Source organism: Polistes dominula, unplaced genomic scaffold, assembly GCF_049000335.1.
Source record: "Polistes dominula isolate Pdom_NZ unplaced genomic scaffold, Pdom_raw_medaka contig_24, whole genome shotgun sequence".
Lineage (NCBI taxonomy): Eukaryota > Metazoa > Arthropoda > Insecta > Hymenoptera > Vespidae > Polistes > Polistes dominula.
The window spans coordinates 271,836-286,653 of NW_028301150.1; the positions used below are offsets into that span (position 1 = coordinate 271,836).

Sequence of the window (14,818 nt, forward strand, 5' to 3'; positions counted from 1 at the left end):
TTTGAGCAAGACATAAAAGAAAAAAAAAAAAAGAAAAGAAGAGAAAAATATCGATCGCATTTTTTTACAAAATATATTAACTTTTTTAATAATGAAAGTGCACGTAATTTACTAGGAAGAAAATCAACGAGAATTCTCTAGCATTTCCTATTTCTTTCTTTCTCTCTCGGTTTCTACATAAATTTAAAGTTGACATCCGATAAGAAGAGAGAGAGAGAGAGAGAGAGAGAGAGAGAGAGGTAGATGGAAGAACAGAAAATCGAGGCGAATAATTTTGGGGAAACCAGTCTTGCTTCCTTCGAGCCAACCAACCAACCAACCAAGCAACCAACCAGCCAACCAAGCAACCAACCGACGAACCAACTAACCAGCCAACCAGCTAACGTGGGCTGCTGGTTGGTATATCTTTTCGAGAGGATGGCACTTCGCGTGGCGAGAAGCATTTAATCAGACCTTCTCCAACCCTTGCTTCGAAGAAATACAAATCGAAAATGGAAAAACGGTCAGACGTCACGCGAGAATCTCTCTTTGGTTTCCACCGAAAATCAACGAGGATGGTGAGAGAAAGAGAAAGAGTTGAAAGGATCAGGGAGAGGGGGAGGATGAGGGGGAGGATGAGGGTGAGGGAAGGTGGGGTGGGGCCAAGAGGATGTACGCTCCGAAAAGCGATTATTATCCTGACTCTTTCGTTTCCACTCTCTCTTTCTCCTTTTCTCTTGCTTGCCTTGGCTTTTAACCAACTCGATTTCTTTTCAAGAAGAATATTCTTTTTCATTGGAAATTTCTCTGATCTTTTTTTGTCTTTTCTTTTTTTTTTTTTTATTACAATCATTTTGATTAAAGACGATAAGTCATTTAGAGAATATATGAAATTTGATTGAAAAAAAAAAAACTCCTTTTTTGTATTGCATTATATTATACCAAGCTTAATTAAATATTACGTTAGAGTAAAAATAAACTGATAAATTCATTACTGATAAAATGCAATTTTGTTGGAAAAGAAGCGAACTATTCCAAAGTAATTTGCCGAAACGAATCACGCGATATCTTGGTTATTCTAGCAAGAGATGGGTTTCGCGTTTCACCCCGTTCCCATCCATTTCTCCTCTTTCGTAGATCTTGGAAAGCGTTATGCGACCTATCAACGACAACGACGACGACGTCGACGACGACGACGTCGACGACGACGACGACGACGCCTTCCTAATTAGTGCCTAAGTCCATCGTTCTCTGCTAACTCGATGTATGTAATATTAATCAGCTTTGCTTCCTTAGTTTGGAGAAGGAAGGAATCTTTGGAAAGAGGGTGCGTTGTTTAAAAAAAAAAAAGAAAAACCCTAAGAAACTATAATGTTTCATCTTCCCTCCTTGTTATAATTTCAACCTAATTTATTTTCTCATTTCGTTGAGATGTCGATCATTAATTAAATCGTCTTCCTTATTCCTATCTCTTTACTCACATATCTCATTTCCTGACATAACTTACGAATATCGATTCTACCTCGAAAGGTCCTACCATGCACTTTACGATCGTAAACTCTCTCTCTCTCTCTCTCTCTCTCTCTTTCTCTCTCTCTTTCGTAATAGACCACAAATTCCTAAGGGATGAATTACGAATTTCGATTAAACCTTCGAATATTTCTTCAACGGTTCTTCCAACAACGATAATATTAATAAGTATGCATATTAAGTATCAAATGTTATCAATGAAATAAGCATATCTATAGGGCCATTATTAAAATGTTTATACCTAGTATTTCATGAATTAGGTATTATAAATTATACGATTTAACACCGAGAGGTATATATACATATATATGTGAAGTCATATTCATTAGTGATAACACTGATATCTTTGCTTAGCCAGAGGAACATTAAAGCACTCATACATATTCATATAGCACGTTAGTCAAAATATAATATATTACATAGGCGTAAGAAGTAATGGATAAAAGGGTGTAATAATTCAACGATTCTGAGGGAGAAGGGAAAACGATAATCGGTGCGACTATCGTCGTTTAGTAATCTCGGTTGGCGCCGCCGGCATATTCGTTAGAAGCCCGGAAACTTTGGCGGAAAACGAGCTTTATCCTTGGCGATCGCACGACGGAAGGAACTAAAGAGAAATAGAAAGAGAAAGAGAGAAGAAGATAGAGAATTGTAAGTAATGCACTAGCCTTGCCGCACGACGACTACGACTACGACGACTACGACGACGACGACGACGACTACGACGACGACGACGACGACGACGTCGACGACGACGACGGTACGTGCGGTCACGCCACGTTAAACACGTCTCAGTCACGAGATGCAAATATTTGCCGTTGTTACTGCAGGTGGTGCGCAGTGTTCAACCGTTCTGTCCTATCTGCGAATATACAACGCGCTACATACCCAAATCAGTCCATTTTATTCTTATCTAATTTTCATAAGAAACATTTTTTAATAAATTGACGTTACGAAAGAGTTGGCAGTCGAATTATATAATGTATTATTTGAAGTTATTATAAAACGAATAGAAAAATCCTACAAAGTCAATGGGCAAAGTAATTAATGATATTTTACAAAGAATAACGATTATATATTATACAAATGTCATTACAGTTAGAAAGAGATCGAGCAGGGGCGGTGGACGCGCGAAAGACAGAAAAATGGGTAGAAAGAAAGAAAGAAAGAAAGAAAGAAAGAAAGGGAGAGATCGTGGCGATGGAAAGTGTGGAACATTCATTTCCTTCGATATACCGTCGATCGCCGAAAGCAGAAAGTTAGTTTAACTGGGAGGGCCCCGTCGAAAGTTTTAATTGGTTTGCGAAGTTATTACGTTTGGAATGAGACAGAAGACGCGCACTTGTTAGGTCCACCGAAGAAACTCGCATTGACTTCGATGGTGAGAGTGAAGGACGGACGAAGTAAACTTTTCGATTCGTTTTCTCTTCTATCTTATTGTCAGCTGCGTTGGCAAATAATGCGTTCTCTTATTTACGACGACTAGTACGATTAAACTTCTATTCGTTAAAATCAAATAAAAGAGAGAGGGCAAAGAGAGAGAGAGAGAGAGAGAGAGAGAGAGAGAGAAGATATTACATTATAATAAATTGTTACTTGTCGATTCAAATAAATGTTTATTCATTTAAATTCATTGATCATTGAAAGTACGCTTTTAAATGAATATTGTGTTGATATAAACTGAAGTTGCAACGTGCATTATTTCGTAGATAATTTTTTTTCCCTATAAATATGTGTGATTTTGATTAGTTCATTACCTGTGTGTCTGTAAATGGAGTTAACACGTTGAACGTGACGAGTCATAACTTCGATGCACGCTTCTTCCGATTTGTAATGTTCGAAGAACGTGTGATCTGCTTGCAGGTACAGCATACAGGTTGTCTTTTTCGGATCGATCCATTTCTTTCTTCGTAAGATCTTTTCATATCTTTCTCTGTACAATCTAAAGCAACAGAGATAAGAAGAAATAGGATAAGAAAAGTTCATCTTTCGTCCCTTTAATAAAAGAAGAAATTCCAAACGCGAACTCTTTTAATATAAATTCATCGTGCAGCTCGAGCAAGTTATTCGGGCAATGATTTTCGTTTCTCTTTTTTCATCTTCCGGTAGGACAAAGGAATCATAAATGCCGGAAGTTTAATTTGCCAAGAAGACTAGTGAGAAATACCAAGTCGACTGTGTGCTTAGAAAGAAAGAAAGAAAGAAAGGAAGAAAGAGAGGAAGGAAGGAAGGAAGGAAGGAAGAAAGAAAAGAAGAATGAATGAGAGTTAATTGTCGTCGTACACGATTTTAAGATGAAAATTTGTGATCTCTAAAGTAGTTCGCGATGATGTTATTAAAATATCTAGTATTTATACTAAAATATTATGATACGATATCTTGCAATGATTTATATCTATGTTTTCGTTAGAAGTGAAAAAGGGATGATAAAATTGGAAGATTTTCTTCAAGGTTGAAATCGATGAACCTGTCGGAAGCACTCATTCTCGATCTTTCGATATCTCGATCTCTCGACATCGGGTTTACTTTCTTGTTGACGGGATACACGATAGCTCGGCTTCTTTTTCCTTGTCGGAAGCTAGTGGGACGTTTAAAATGAAAGAGGCAAGGATCTTGAAGTAAACATAGCGAAGAGTCGACAGGCAGGTAAGTAACCATCGTACTTTTTCCTCTCGTATTTTTATCGTGTCGAGATATCGAGAAAGAGAGAAAGAGAAAGAGAAAGAGAAAGAGAAAGAGAAAGAGAGAGTCTCATTCATTGAATCATTCGATAAAATGGGGATGAATGAAGTACGAGAAAAACAAAGTTAAATTGATCGACCATATATTAACACAAATTTGCTCTCTCTCTCTCTCTCTCTCTCTGTCGCGTGTTTTATAAAGATACTCGAATAATAAATGGGTTTTAAGTGAAGCGACACAATGAATATTTTCATCATATTATAAACTAACATTTGATTTCATTGATAATGGAATTTGAAACTTGAATGGAACATATTTGATGATCGTATATAAAGTAAAACTCATTATATAGAAATATAGGATAGGATTGAAATCATTTGTATCTAACTATATACCTAAATAGGATCGTATCGATCAAAGTATAGAGTACTAGTACATATAAGAAAGACGAGATGCTTACTTGTCTATAAGCTCGAGATTATGAGAGAACGCCATGGGGTCCTTTTTCCTCGCATCCATTGGATAGAATCCTGGCTTCGCACGATTCGTCCCTTCATTTACGTGTTGATAAAACGGGCGCATTGTGCCACCAGCAAGAAGATATCCGTTCCTTCCAGTCTCGTTGTTGTTCCTGCGAACGGTATTTCTCGGGTGAGGGAGAAAAATTGTTCAACGTTACCAGGTAAACGATAACCTTAGTTCTTTGATAAATTCTCTCCTCTGTGTCGTATTATTTGTCCAAAGAGTATTATATTTTCTTAGTGTTGTGTATAATGCACACACACACACACACACACACACACACACACACACACACAAGTCATAAAAGTATTCTTACCTGCCTCCCATCATTAATTTAACATTGAAATGAATTATTAGAAGGATTTTCTGTTACGTTTATCGGCTCTTGAAATCGCGAAGAAACGATCGCTTCGAAAGGGATGAAAAACAAGCTTGTGAAAGAAAGGACTTTGTATATTTTTGTATCTTGAAACAATTGAACGTTCGTTTCGCGAGAAAGAAATTAAAAGATGGACTTGAGACAAGAAAATCTTTGTAATATTTTAAAGCGACCGCGATTGTGTCTCGGTAAAGTTGATGGAAGGGGGAAAAGAAAAAGAGATAGAGATATATTTAAACGCGAAGTGGTTGAGATGAACTGGCATTGTCCGACTGCTTGGCGAAGCTCTCCAGAGGGGTCTCTCGCAAATTACTTCCTTGCGAAGTAGGTAAAATAATTACTACCTGGAATGCTACGTAAATTGGTAGGAAGAATAATTAAGGTTCCCTTTAACCCTTTATGTCTCGCCAAATTCTCCTTTTATTTCTTTTATATAAAACGATATTCATCTCGGGGGAGGATACACTGTACAGCTAGTGCTGGTGTTGGTGTTGGTGTTGGTGTTGATATTGCTATTGCTACTCCCCACACCCTCTCCTGTGGGAGGACGTCACTTTGCGAGCAAATAATTTCATCATAGAACGATGCTATGGAAATATTAAAAAAAAGAAAAAAAGACAAGTAAAACACGAAAGAGAGAGAGAAAATATATTTTTGATATTTTATATGAAATATCATTGTTTTTCCAATGATTTTCAAGTGGAATAATTAAAACGCGTTACGTAACACATCGTCGATCTCTACATATATGTCACGTTTGATATTACGCAGATATAAAGAGAGAAAGAGGAGCTTTTGATCATATTAAATCGAACGACGTCAAGAACGATTTCGGGGAAAGCTGCGAAGGTCAGATAGTAATATTCGAAGATCGCGTCAAGTTTCGTCGTTTCAGCAGAGCCATAAAGGGTTAAATTTTCCGTTGGTGACACATTCGAGATTCAGAGGATGACGTTGGTGGAAGTTTCGAAGGTGAAGTCGAGCCACGTTAAAGAGAGAGAGAGAGAGAGAGAGAGAGAGAGAGAGAGAGAGAGAGAGAGAGAGTATAGAAAGTTCGCGATCGTAAACAGAGCTCGTATTTCACACACACGAGTACGATTCGATCAACGAGTAACATCGTTCCCTGGTCTCTGACTTGATCGATAAACTCATGGATAGTAATGGTGGGAAAGATAGTGGTGGTAGATGGTGTAACACAGTTGGTATATTGGTATTGGTGATGCGTGGACACAATGCGGTATGCGAACAAAATGTTTATCACAAGGTACTGTCGGGACTAATTAGAACACAGGGTGCATCAGCTCAAAAGTCTTCGCTCGCGTTGCAAGCTGCGTTCGCGAGTCACGTTATCATTAATCGATGTGGCCAGACCACCCTGCCAATTAACCTTCTACACGTTCTCTAATTAGTGGTCTTCGAAAGACGGAAAGACCGACTAGAGAGAGATAGAGAGAGAAAAGACTAGTCTCGCAACGTGTCGTGCAACGTTGGAAAATCGTACGAAAGGGTATTTGCTTTCTCGTGGGAACGCCAACGTCCCTCTTTATTTCACGAAAGAACGAGTCGTTTGCGATTATTATTTCGAAATTCTCGTGAAAACTCATATGTATATATATATGAAAAGAGGGAGAGAGAGAGAGAGAGAGAAATATATATGCATTTACATAGGTATATCTGGCTTGCCTTTGTTGGACACACGATATGTAGAGATCGATTCGTTTAATTAACATCTCTCGACAGGACGAGAAGAGTCGGTCGGAAGCAACTTAATCAAATAATTGCTGAAACGCGTTACGTTTTATCCGTCTACGATGACTTCGTTTACGTTATGCGCTGGTTTTAGCATTAATCTGAATTATCCTCTTGCCAAAGTGCTTTCTCCTATATGCATACATATATGTACATACATATACAAAAGTATGATTCTCTTTTTATACCGAAAAATAACGAATTTTACGGTTATAGCATCATATTAATTACTTTACCGTGACGTAATGAAATAGAGTTTATTAGTACGAAATGCTTGTATTTTCATTAACCTTACGAACCTCTCAACGTTTTCTTTCTTTTTATTAGTTTAACGTTACTGCTCTACAAACGTATGTACACATACACATGCATAAGGAATTAATTTCTTTGTTATTCGAGTAAACAACTGTGAGATAACACGAAGCATTGGATTTATTTACACTTCGCGGACATAGGACGAACGAATAGACCCGAACGACACAACCGAGTGTCAGTGTTGTTTTCAATCGCGAAATGGAAGGATCGTAATTCTGTCTACGAGTCTCGTGAACAATTTTCAAGTAAGTGTTATTAGTATTGCTAATAATTATTGATCATTATCGTTTCTTTTTCCTTTATTTTCGACAAGTACAGAAATATATAATATGTGTGGATATTATTTTACCGTTAATATTACGTATGTTATCGTGTATTATTTTATGACATATATTATGTTACACGTTATGTACCTACCGTTATCTATTAATGATCACCATCATTCATTAACGAATTTATATTTTATTATTAATCAATCTTTTAATCGTTATATTACGATGAAAACGAATTTTTAATTTCTCAAATGCACTCGTAATATGTAAAATTAATTTTTATCTTCATCAGACCATTTAAATATAGTTAATTTTATCAAGTGAAATATTTCGGTTATTTTTAATTGTTATGAATAAAATTTTGCTGCAAACGAAAGGTCGCTCTATTACAAGAGGGGGGCACATTAAACTATGAAAAGAATTTTTGTCTGTAATTAATTTGAAAATTTCGTTAGAAGAACATATTTTTTTTTATATTATAAATACTTTTGGATATAATATTTAAATGAAATAAGTTTAGCAAATATTTGGAAAAGATTGTAAATGTTCTCTCACCTGAATAGATTTCGACCGGTTCGATGAAAAAGTTCCTCGCTTGCACAGGATTGAGTTGGTAAGACAGAAATATCTTTCGAACGATAAGCGATGGTATGATGATGACGTAAATCATCGGATTGATTTCCGCATCGATAATCGTTTTCGGAATGAAGTCGATGACAATTGACGGATGAAGAGGAATATCTGTTAGCCGGTTCGATGTAAATCTCATCGGAAGCCGTGAAGATAGTTCCATCGAAAAGACCCTCGGAAGTGACCATACCGTGAACCAAAGAATTTTCGTCGTCTGTAAAAATAAACAAAAAAACAACAAATGGAAATATAAGCAATATCTGGCAAAACGATTTCTTCAATTTTACGCGCTATTTGGTTCTCATCTGTTTCCTAACTTTTGCATCTCTCGTCGTCTTTATTTTAGCTTTTTCTACGAAAGCGTTTGGCATATCATATCCCGCGATTTGCAGAATGTGCGAATATCGAAGAGAGATTCACGGTTATATTCCCTTCGAGCTGTATTGCTTGCTGAAATCGCTTACTTGTTTTATATGCCAGCTCGTATGTGTTGAAAGGTGAGAAGGAATAACGTTCTTCTGAATTGTACGATGTGAAATGTACGATCAAAATCATAGAAATGGGGAAGAAAGAAAATATTATCTTACTAATGTTTTTTAAAGCCGTTCCAAATATTCTTCATTCGGATCGATTAACTTCTTTTCAACGCGATCAAATCATTTTTTTATTTAAATGTTTCTAAATTCGTCCTAAACGCGTCATCGAATAAAATTGCATTAACTGTCGGCGCGGAAAATCTAAGACACAGAGATAGGTAGAATAAAATGTAAAATATCTTTTTTAAGACGTATTGAGAAGGAAAAGTGCGGTAGGAAAAAGAAGAACTTACTCGTCTGACGTTTTTCTTCCCACGAACACGTACTACCTTCCTCATTCTGGACAAAGGGAATACGAAAGTAAGTTCGTGCCAGTGCAGCGAACTGCTTGTTAATTCACCACCGATAACGTTGCACGTGGACTCCTATACGCGATAACGCGTCTTCAAGTAAGGAAACAAACACGTTCCCTACACTATCATGTACTTTTACGAAGCTTTAACTGAACCTATCATTTTCAAAATTAACCTTCATTATATAAATAGTATAATTTAAACTTTTTCTATTTAAATGCAGAATTGTAGATATAATATTATCGTCATATCAGTTGAAAGGGTTAAACCAAAATCGTTCCTTCGTGTTTTGAAAAGAAAGGGGGGGGGGGCGGAAAAAAAAGAATTAAAGCGTCCATTAGATAAAGAACAAGACAAAGAACAATATCTTTTTATAGGTTTGGAAAGGGATTGCTCCTAAGAGACAGAAGTTCCTCGTTGTAAATCACTCGGTCGATCGACCCCACCAAGGTTTATCCATTTTCTGAGGCCGCAGACGTAGAAAGGATATGGGAGAGAGCCACTCCTGACATCGTTCCAATCCTGATCTTCTTCTTTCCTTTTCTACCAAACCCCCTCCATCCTTTATCCCTCCATCTCTTACGCGGTCCTACGTCGAAGGCTTCATCCCTTACGGAATTTATGTGTGGAACGACGTAGAAATTTTGAGAAAATTCCCAGGGCGTAGGTCCTACGCCCTCGGGACACGTACCCTTTTTCCATTCCCCGTTCCTTACCCTCGCGAATCCCTTTAGTTACCTTCGCTGACGACCTTCACGATTGATATACAAGCGAATTTAACCGGAATGCGAATGAGAATATCAGATAGATAGATACCGTTTTTTAGATTATTATCTAGATTAGTTTTCTCGATTTGATTAGATCATCTCGAAAGGTTTTATTTAACTAAATACAACGAAATAAATGTCATTCCATATTATAATATAACAAATATTATTTTTATCGCAAGAAAACACACGATATTATTCGGAATTTGTTATTACGAAAGTCATATTTCTTTGAAATCGTATATGCATACATACATACATATATATCGCATTTTCTGCGTATGTGTGTGTAGATCTTAGAAAAAGTGGATATCTGGTTTGTAAAGTGACGGAGAGTGTGGCATATAAGAGAATAACACATCCCTGCAGGCCAGCATTTCACAATTTTCTATATTTTCTCCTTCTTTCTCACCTTTCCATTATTTCTCTTCACACCGACGCGACGTCTCTTTTTATTTCCTACATCGTTCTTTCTATGCTTCCCTCTTCTCTCCTGTTTGTCTTTGTTTCTCTCGTATGTTACTTTCTTCATTTCATCCGGTTCTTACTATTCGCAAGCGTAAGCTTCTTTGTTTATTTGCGTAAAAGCCACTCTCGAAAGTATGTACACGGATCGAGATTTTTCTTTTCCTTTTTTATTCTTTAATGTTTCTTTTCTTTATACCTCGTACACTCGAAAGGATTCGTCTTCTTACTCGATCTCCATTACTTTTCTATAGTATTTTAAAGTAAAATTAATATCCGAAGAAATCTTATGGGAACGAAACGTTTTCCTTCATTCTCATTTTATTTCTGAAAACTACTTTGCGTCAGTTTCATTTTATTCGTTGAAATGAAAGCAGACAATATGAAATATTAAATACAGACCAATTCATAAGTCAATTGACATTAACAATTATTCAACTTTTTTATTAATTTGTATTTACATCCATATGGTTGAACGTGTAAAAAATGAAATCTGATTACTTTAATAATACATTTGTATCGATTGGTTTATAAGCCAATTCGTAGAATATTTGATTCCAAGAGTAAACTGCTTTAGCGTAAAAAAAAAAAAATAAAATACTTGTGTAGTAAGAAAAAGACGAAGGAAAAAGAAACCTTGTATCCGTTATCATGGTTCATGGGTCGTGAAGTCAAAAAATGAGCTCTCCGCGTCCTGTTGAAACTTTCTAGAGAGAGAGAGAGAGAGGGAGAAATCGGGTATGTGTTGGTTCTCGTGAAAAATACTCTCGGAGAAATCTCTTGGTTCGTTCGTGTTTCGTTCGTGTTTCGTTCGTGCTTGGTTCAATACATACATCTTTTTCATGGATCGTTTGGTGAAAATCGGCTTCGTTCATCCGTCGAAAGCACGCGTTCGGAGACGAAAGAGAAAAAGAGAGAGAGAGAGAGAGAGAAGAGAAAGTATGCAGCTTTACTTAAAACGAGGTAGAGCAATTTTGTATTCCTGGAGATGAAAGATTGATAGACGACGATGGTGTTGGTGCTTGTAGAATAAGATCGAAGTCAAGGTGTAATGATAACATTCACCGGAGAATATTTATTAGCGGCCAACAGAGAAAAAATAGAGAAAATAAGAGAGAAAACTTTTGCTTTCCCTTTAGAATTTCTTACAAGTTGTTACTTATTCTAAAAAAAAACGAAGGAAGGAAGGAAGGAAGGAAGGAAGGTAGGAAGCAAGTAAGCTTTTAATACGAAGTTTTTCTTACCAGCAGAACCATACAGAAACCACATTTTAAATAGCGTTTTAATAAAACTTTATATTTTCGTCATTTTCTCATCGAGGATTACCGTGAAAACCCATTAATCGATTGTCGCATTTCTCTGTTCGACGGAAAGGATGAATATGTTTGACAAAAATTGCAATTTGTCGATACGCCATACGCATACGTTTGCCCCTTGTTTCGCCGTTGTTGGCGAATCGAATTTTTTTTCCTTTTTTTTTTATTCTCTCTTTTTCTGTCTCCCCCTCGCGCTTTTTCAATTCATTCATTTTTCTCCGGAAGTTGTTGCAAATTTTTTAGACAACGTCCTCTCTTTCTATACGCGTACAACGAACGAGGTACCATTAACGTAAATCAATAACGGAATTGAGGTTAATATATTCAACGATGGACAGTTCAAGCTCTAGCTCTCTCTCTCTTTCTCTCTCTCTCTTTTTCTCTTACAAGTACACACATACATAGAAATACGTGCACACATTTGCCAGAGGATCAAGAGATGAAAAAGAAAAAAAAAAAAAATACGTAGTTTGCGCGCAAATGCACGTCACGTGACATGCGCAAAGGTATTAACGACGGGATGGTTTAATTCGTGGAATGATCGGAAACGAAAATCAGTATCATTAATTCGTAAGCCACGCACAGGATACACATTCAGAGGGAGGGAGGGAGGGGGGAGGGAGAGAGAGAAGATAGAAATACGTGCAGGCCTGTTCGTCCCATCTCTATTTAATTCGGCTCGATAAATTACCGCAGAGTGCTGCTAATTACCCACTAATAATACTCACAAATTACTGATTTACGTTCTTACGATAAAACTCGATCATTAAAATAGAGTGAATCGTTCGATCGATAGCAATTTCATCATATTCTCAATTTTTTCCTTAATTTTGATCAAATTTTCACGATGAATTTCATTCTAGTTATAATTTTATACTATAATAATCATCATCTTCATCATCTTTGAAATTTTTCTTTCGTCTTGGGTAAATTAGCTGTCGCCACGAACATTAATTAATGTCAAACAGTCAGCGATCATCAATATTTATTATCAGACGAAATACGTTTATGGTACGAAACGTCCTGACAAACCTCGCTAAGGTAAATACCTGCAAATTCATTCAATTTAATTGCAAGCCATCGAATTATCGCTAATTATCCGTTCCCGCGGCAAGGTGGATATCGTGAATTTAGCAAGGTTTTAACGCTCGGGGAAGCGTAACCAGCACGAAAAAGCGACCACGATTGAAGCAGCGGAACCGATTCCTTTTGCCAAGAGGGAGAGAGTCATGTACACACTTGCCTCCTCACCCTCTCTTCTTCGAATATTCCCAAAGCGAGTTCTTTCACTTTCTCCTCCCTATCAGTCATCAAGCAACATCCGTGAAGAAGAGAAAACTTCATAATCTCATTGACGTGTAGCTGGTATTTATTTGTAGTAGTCGCATTGGGAATGGGTTTTGCGTTCGATGCTTATGTTAGTTGCAACTATGTGGACGAAAGAGATATACAACTACGTGTATGTGTATATAGTTATAGATAGATAGATAGATAGATAGATGGATAGATAGATGGATAGATAGAAAGAGGGAGAGAGGCCGAGTGCAGTGTATTCTGTCGGGATTGGTGGTTACGAAAATTAATGCTGATGGCAGGAGCGGCCGTTATTTGGCGCCGGTTTAAGCGGTAAAACCTCGCAATCAACGCCGGTGATTGATGCGGATCTCCTCTCTTTCTCTCTCATTCACTCTTGCATCGTCAGTTACTCTTTGTCCTCCTCTCTATGTATATACTCTGCATATATTTGCCTATATATATATATATATATATATATGTGAGTGTGTATATATATTTATATAGGTATTCGTATATTGCTTGGGCCATTCTTTTCAATCATTACGGTGGTTTCGACACGCAGCCGATTGGCTCGATACAAACATTTAGTGGCGTATCGCTTTGAAAAATTGCCGACGACACCGTTGGGATTAAGCGACGAATACAAAAAAGGGCTTTCCATTTTGTCGTTCCGCACCCTCTCGTCCAAAGTGACCTGACTCTCTCTCCTACGTACCACCCGTTTTACGATTTAATCTTGATGGGGAGTGCACCAGCACTGCTCTCGTAATCGACGTTCCCGTTCAACTTCAATTGCGAGTTGCGAGAACACGATCGGTCATTTGACTGCGACGAATCTGCAATGTTATTTTCTTCTTTCTTTTTTTTACTTTGTTGTTGTTATGCATTCAAGTGGGAAAACGTGTTTCGAGAGGGAACCTAGAGATATAGATATTTTTATTCGAGCCTAATCGAATCGAACGACCGACGAAAATCACTATCGAAGAGATATTGTATGATTCATTGTTATAAAACGTATATTTTGATTTGTATAGTCAGGTAATATTTTTATACCGAAACTCGTCATTTTTAGTTTGTGTATTTTTCCTTTTTCCTTTTTCCTTTTTCCTTTTTTTTCATCTCTCTTTCCCTTTTTGGTTTTTTTTTTTTTCATTTTATTGGACATTTTGTAGATTGCAGCGTACGTTCGATTGAACGATTGAACTCGGTTTTCAATCGGAAAGCTACTTGAAAGTGGCAAACGCATTGGCTTAATAATAAAAATGTGCAAGAACAAATGTTGGACAAATCAAAAGGAATGAAAGAAAAATAAAGAAAGAAATACTCGTGGGTTAGCTCGTGGTGCAACAGTTTCGTCCGTACTGTTATTGTTATGGAATCGACCATTATTGGAATTATTCGACTTTTGTTTCTCTCTCTCTCTTTCTCTTACCCTTTAACGATCATCTCCCGACTGCAAGAAATAATAGAGAGTGGAATTTCGCGGGCTTGTAATTGGCCAATCCTCTCGGTGTCTCTGTTTCTCTCCTCATTGGATTCTATCAAGCCAATCGCAAATTGGAGCAGACATAGGCTCGTTACGTCGTGAATTAGCGGTTGGCAGTGCATCCTACTGCATTGTGGTTCGAAGATATCTGCCATACAATGGCCCTTTCACCCTTCGCACGCGCGTTCCTCTTCATTGGCGCGATGTATTTCAAGGAGCTCATTACGGAAATCATTAGTATCTTCTCTTACAGTAATGTTGGAAAGCCCTTTTCTAAGCCCTCTTTTAGACTACTTCACCACGTCATTTCCGATCGATGAGAGGGAGAGAGAGAAAGAGAGAGCCCATTATTCTTTCGAGCTTGACAAAGGTCTTCAAACTTTTATTACATTTTGACCAATCACACAACCATAAAGCGGCTTCTTATTTTACATCGCTTGTATTTTTTCTTTTTTAATACGAAAGATAATTACGCAATAGTTGATGATCAATTGTTTGATAATTCGCGTTCGTATCTACTAGGTTTTTTGTTGTCTTTTTG

At 37.2% G+C, this 14,818-nt stretch overlaps 1 protein-coding gene and 1 long non-coding RNA gene across 2 annotated transcripts in view; one reads left to right on the forward strand and one right to left on the reverse strand.

Annotated features, from left to right (window-relative positions):
* LOC107069200 (disintegrin and metalloproteinase domain-containing protein 10) overlaps window positions 1-14,818 on the reverse strand; it is a 113,229-nt gene that overhangs the window by 22,506 nt on the left and 75,905 nt on the right. The window contains exons 5-7 of the mRNA XM_015326290.2: window positions 7,984-8,272; window positions 4,652-4,822; window positions 3,267-3,451 (exon numbers count right to left, since the gene is read on the reverse strand). Coding sequence (XP_015181776.2) covers window positions 3,267-3,451; window positions 4,652-4,822; window positions 7,984-8,272 — 645 coding nt within the window. The remainder of the gene's footprint in view (window positions 1-3,266; window positions 3,452-4,651; window positions 4,823-7,983; window positions 8,273-14,818) is intronic.
* LOC149030763 (uncharacterized) overlaps window positions 4,829-14,818 on the forward strand; it is a 53,845-nt gene continuing 43,855 nt past the window's right edge. Inside the window, exon 1 of the long non-coding RNA XR_016178320.1 lies at window positions 4,829-7,401. This is a non-coding gene — a long non-coding RNA (uncharacterized LOC149030763). The remainder of the gene's footprint in view (window positions 7,402-14,818) is intronic.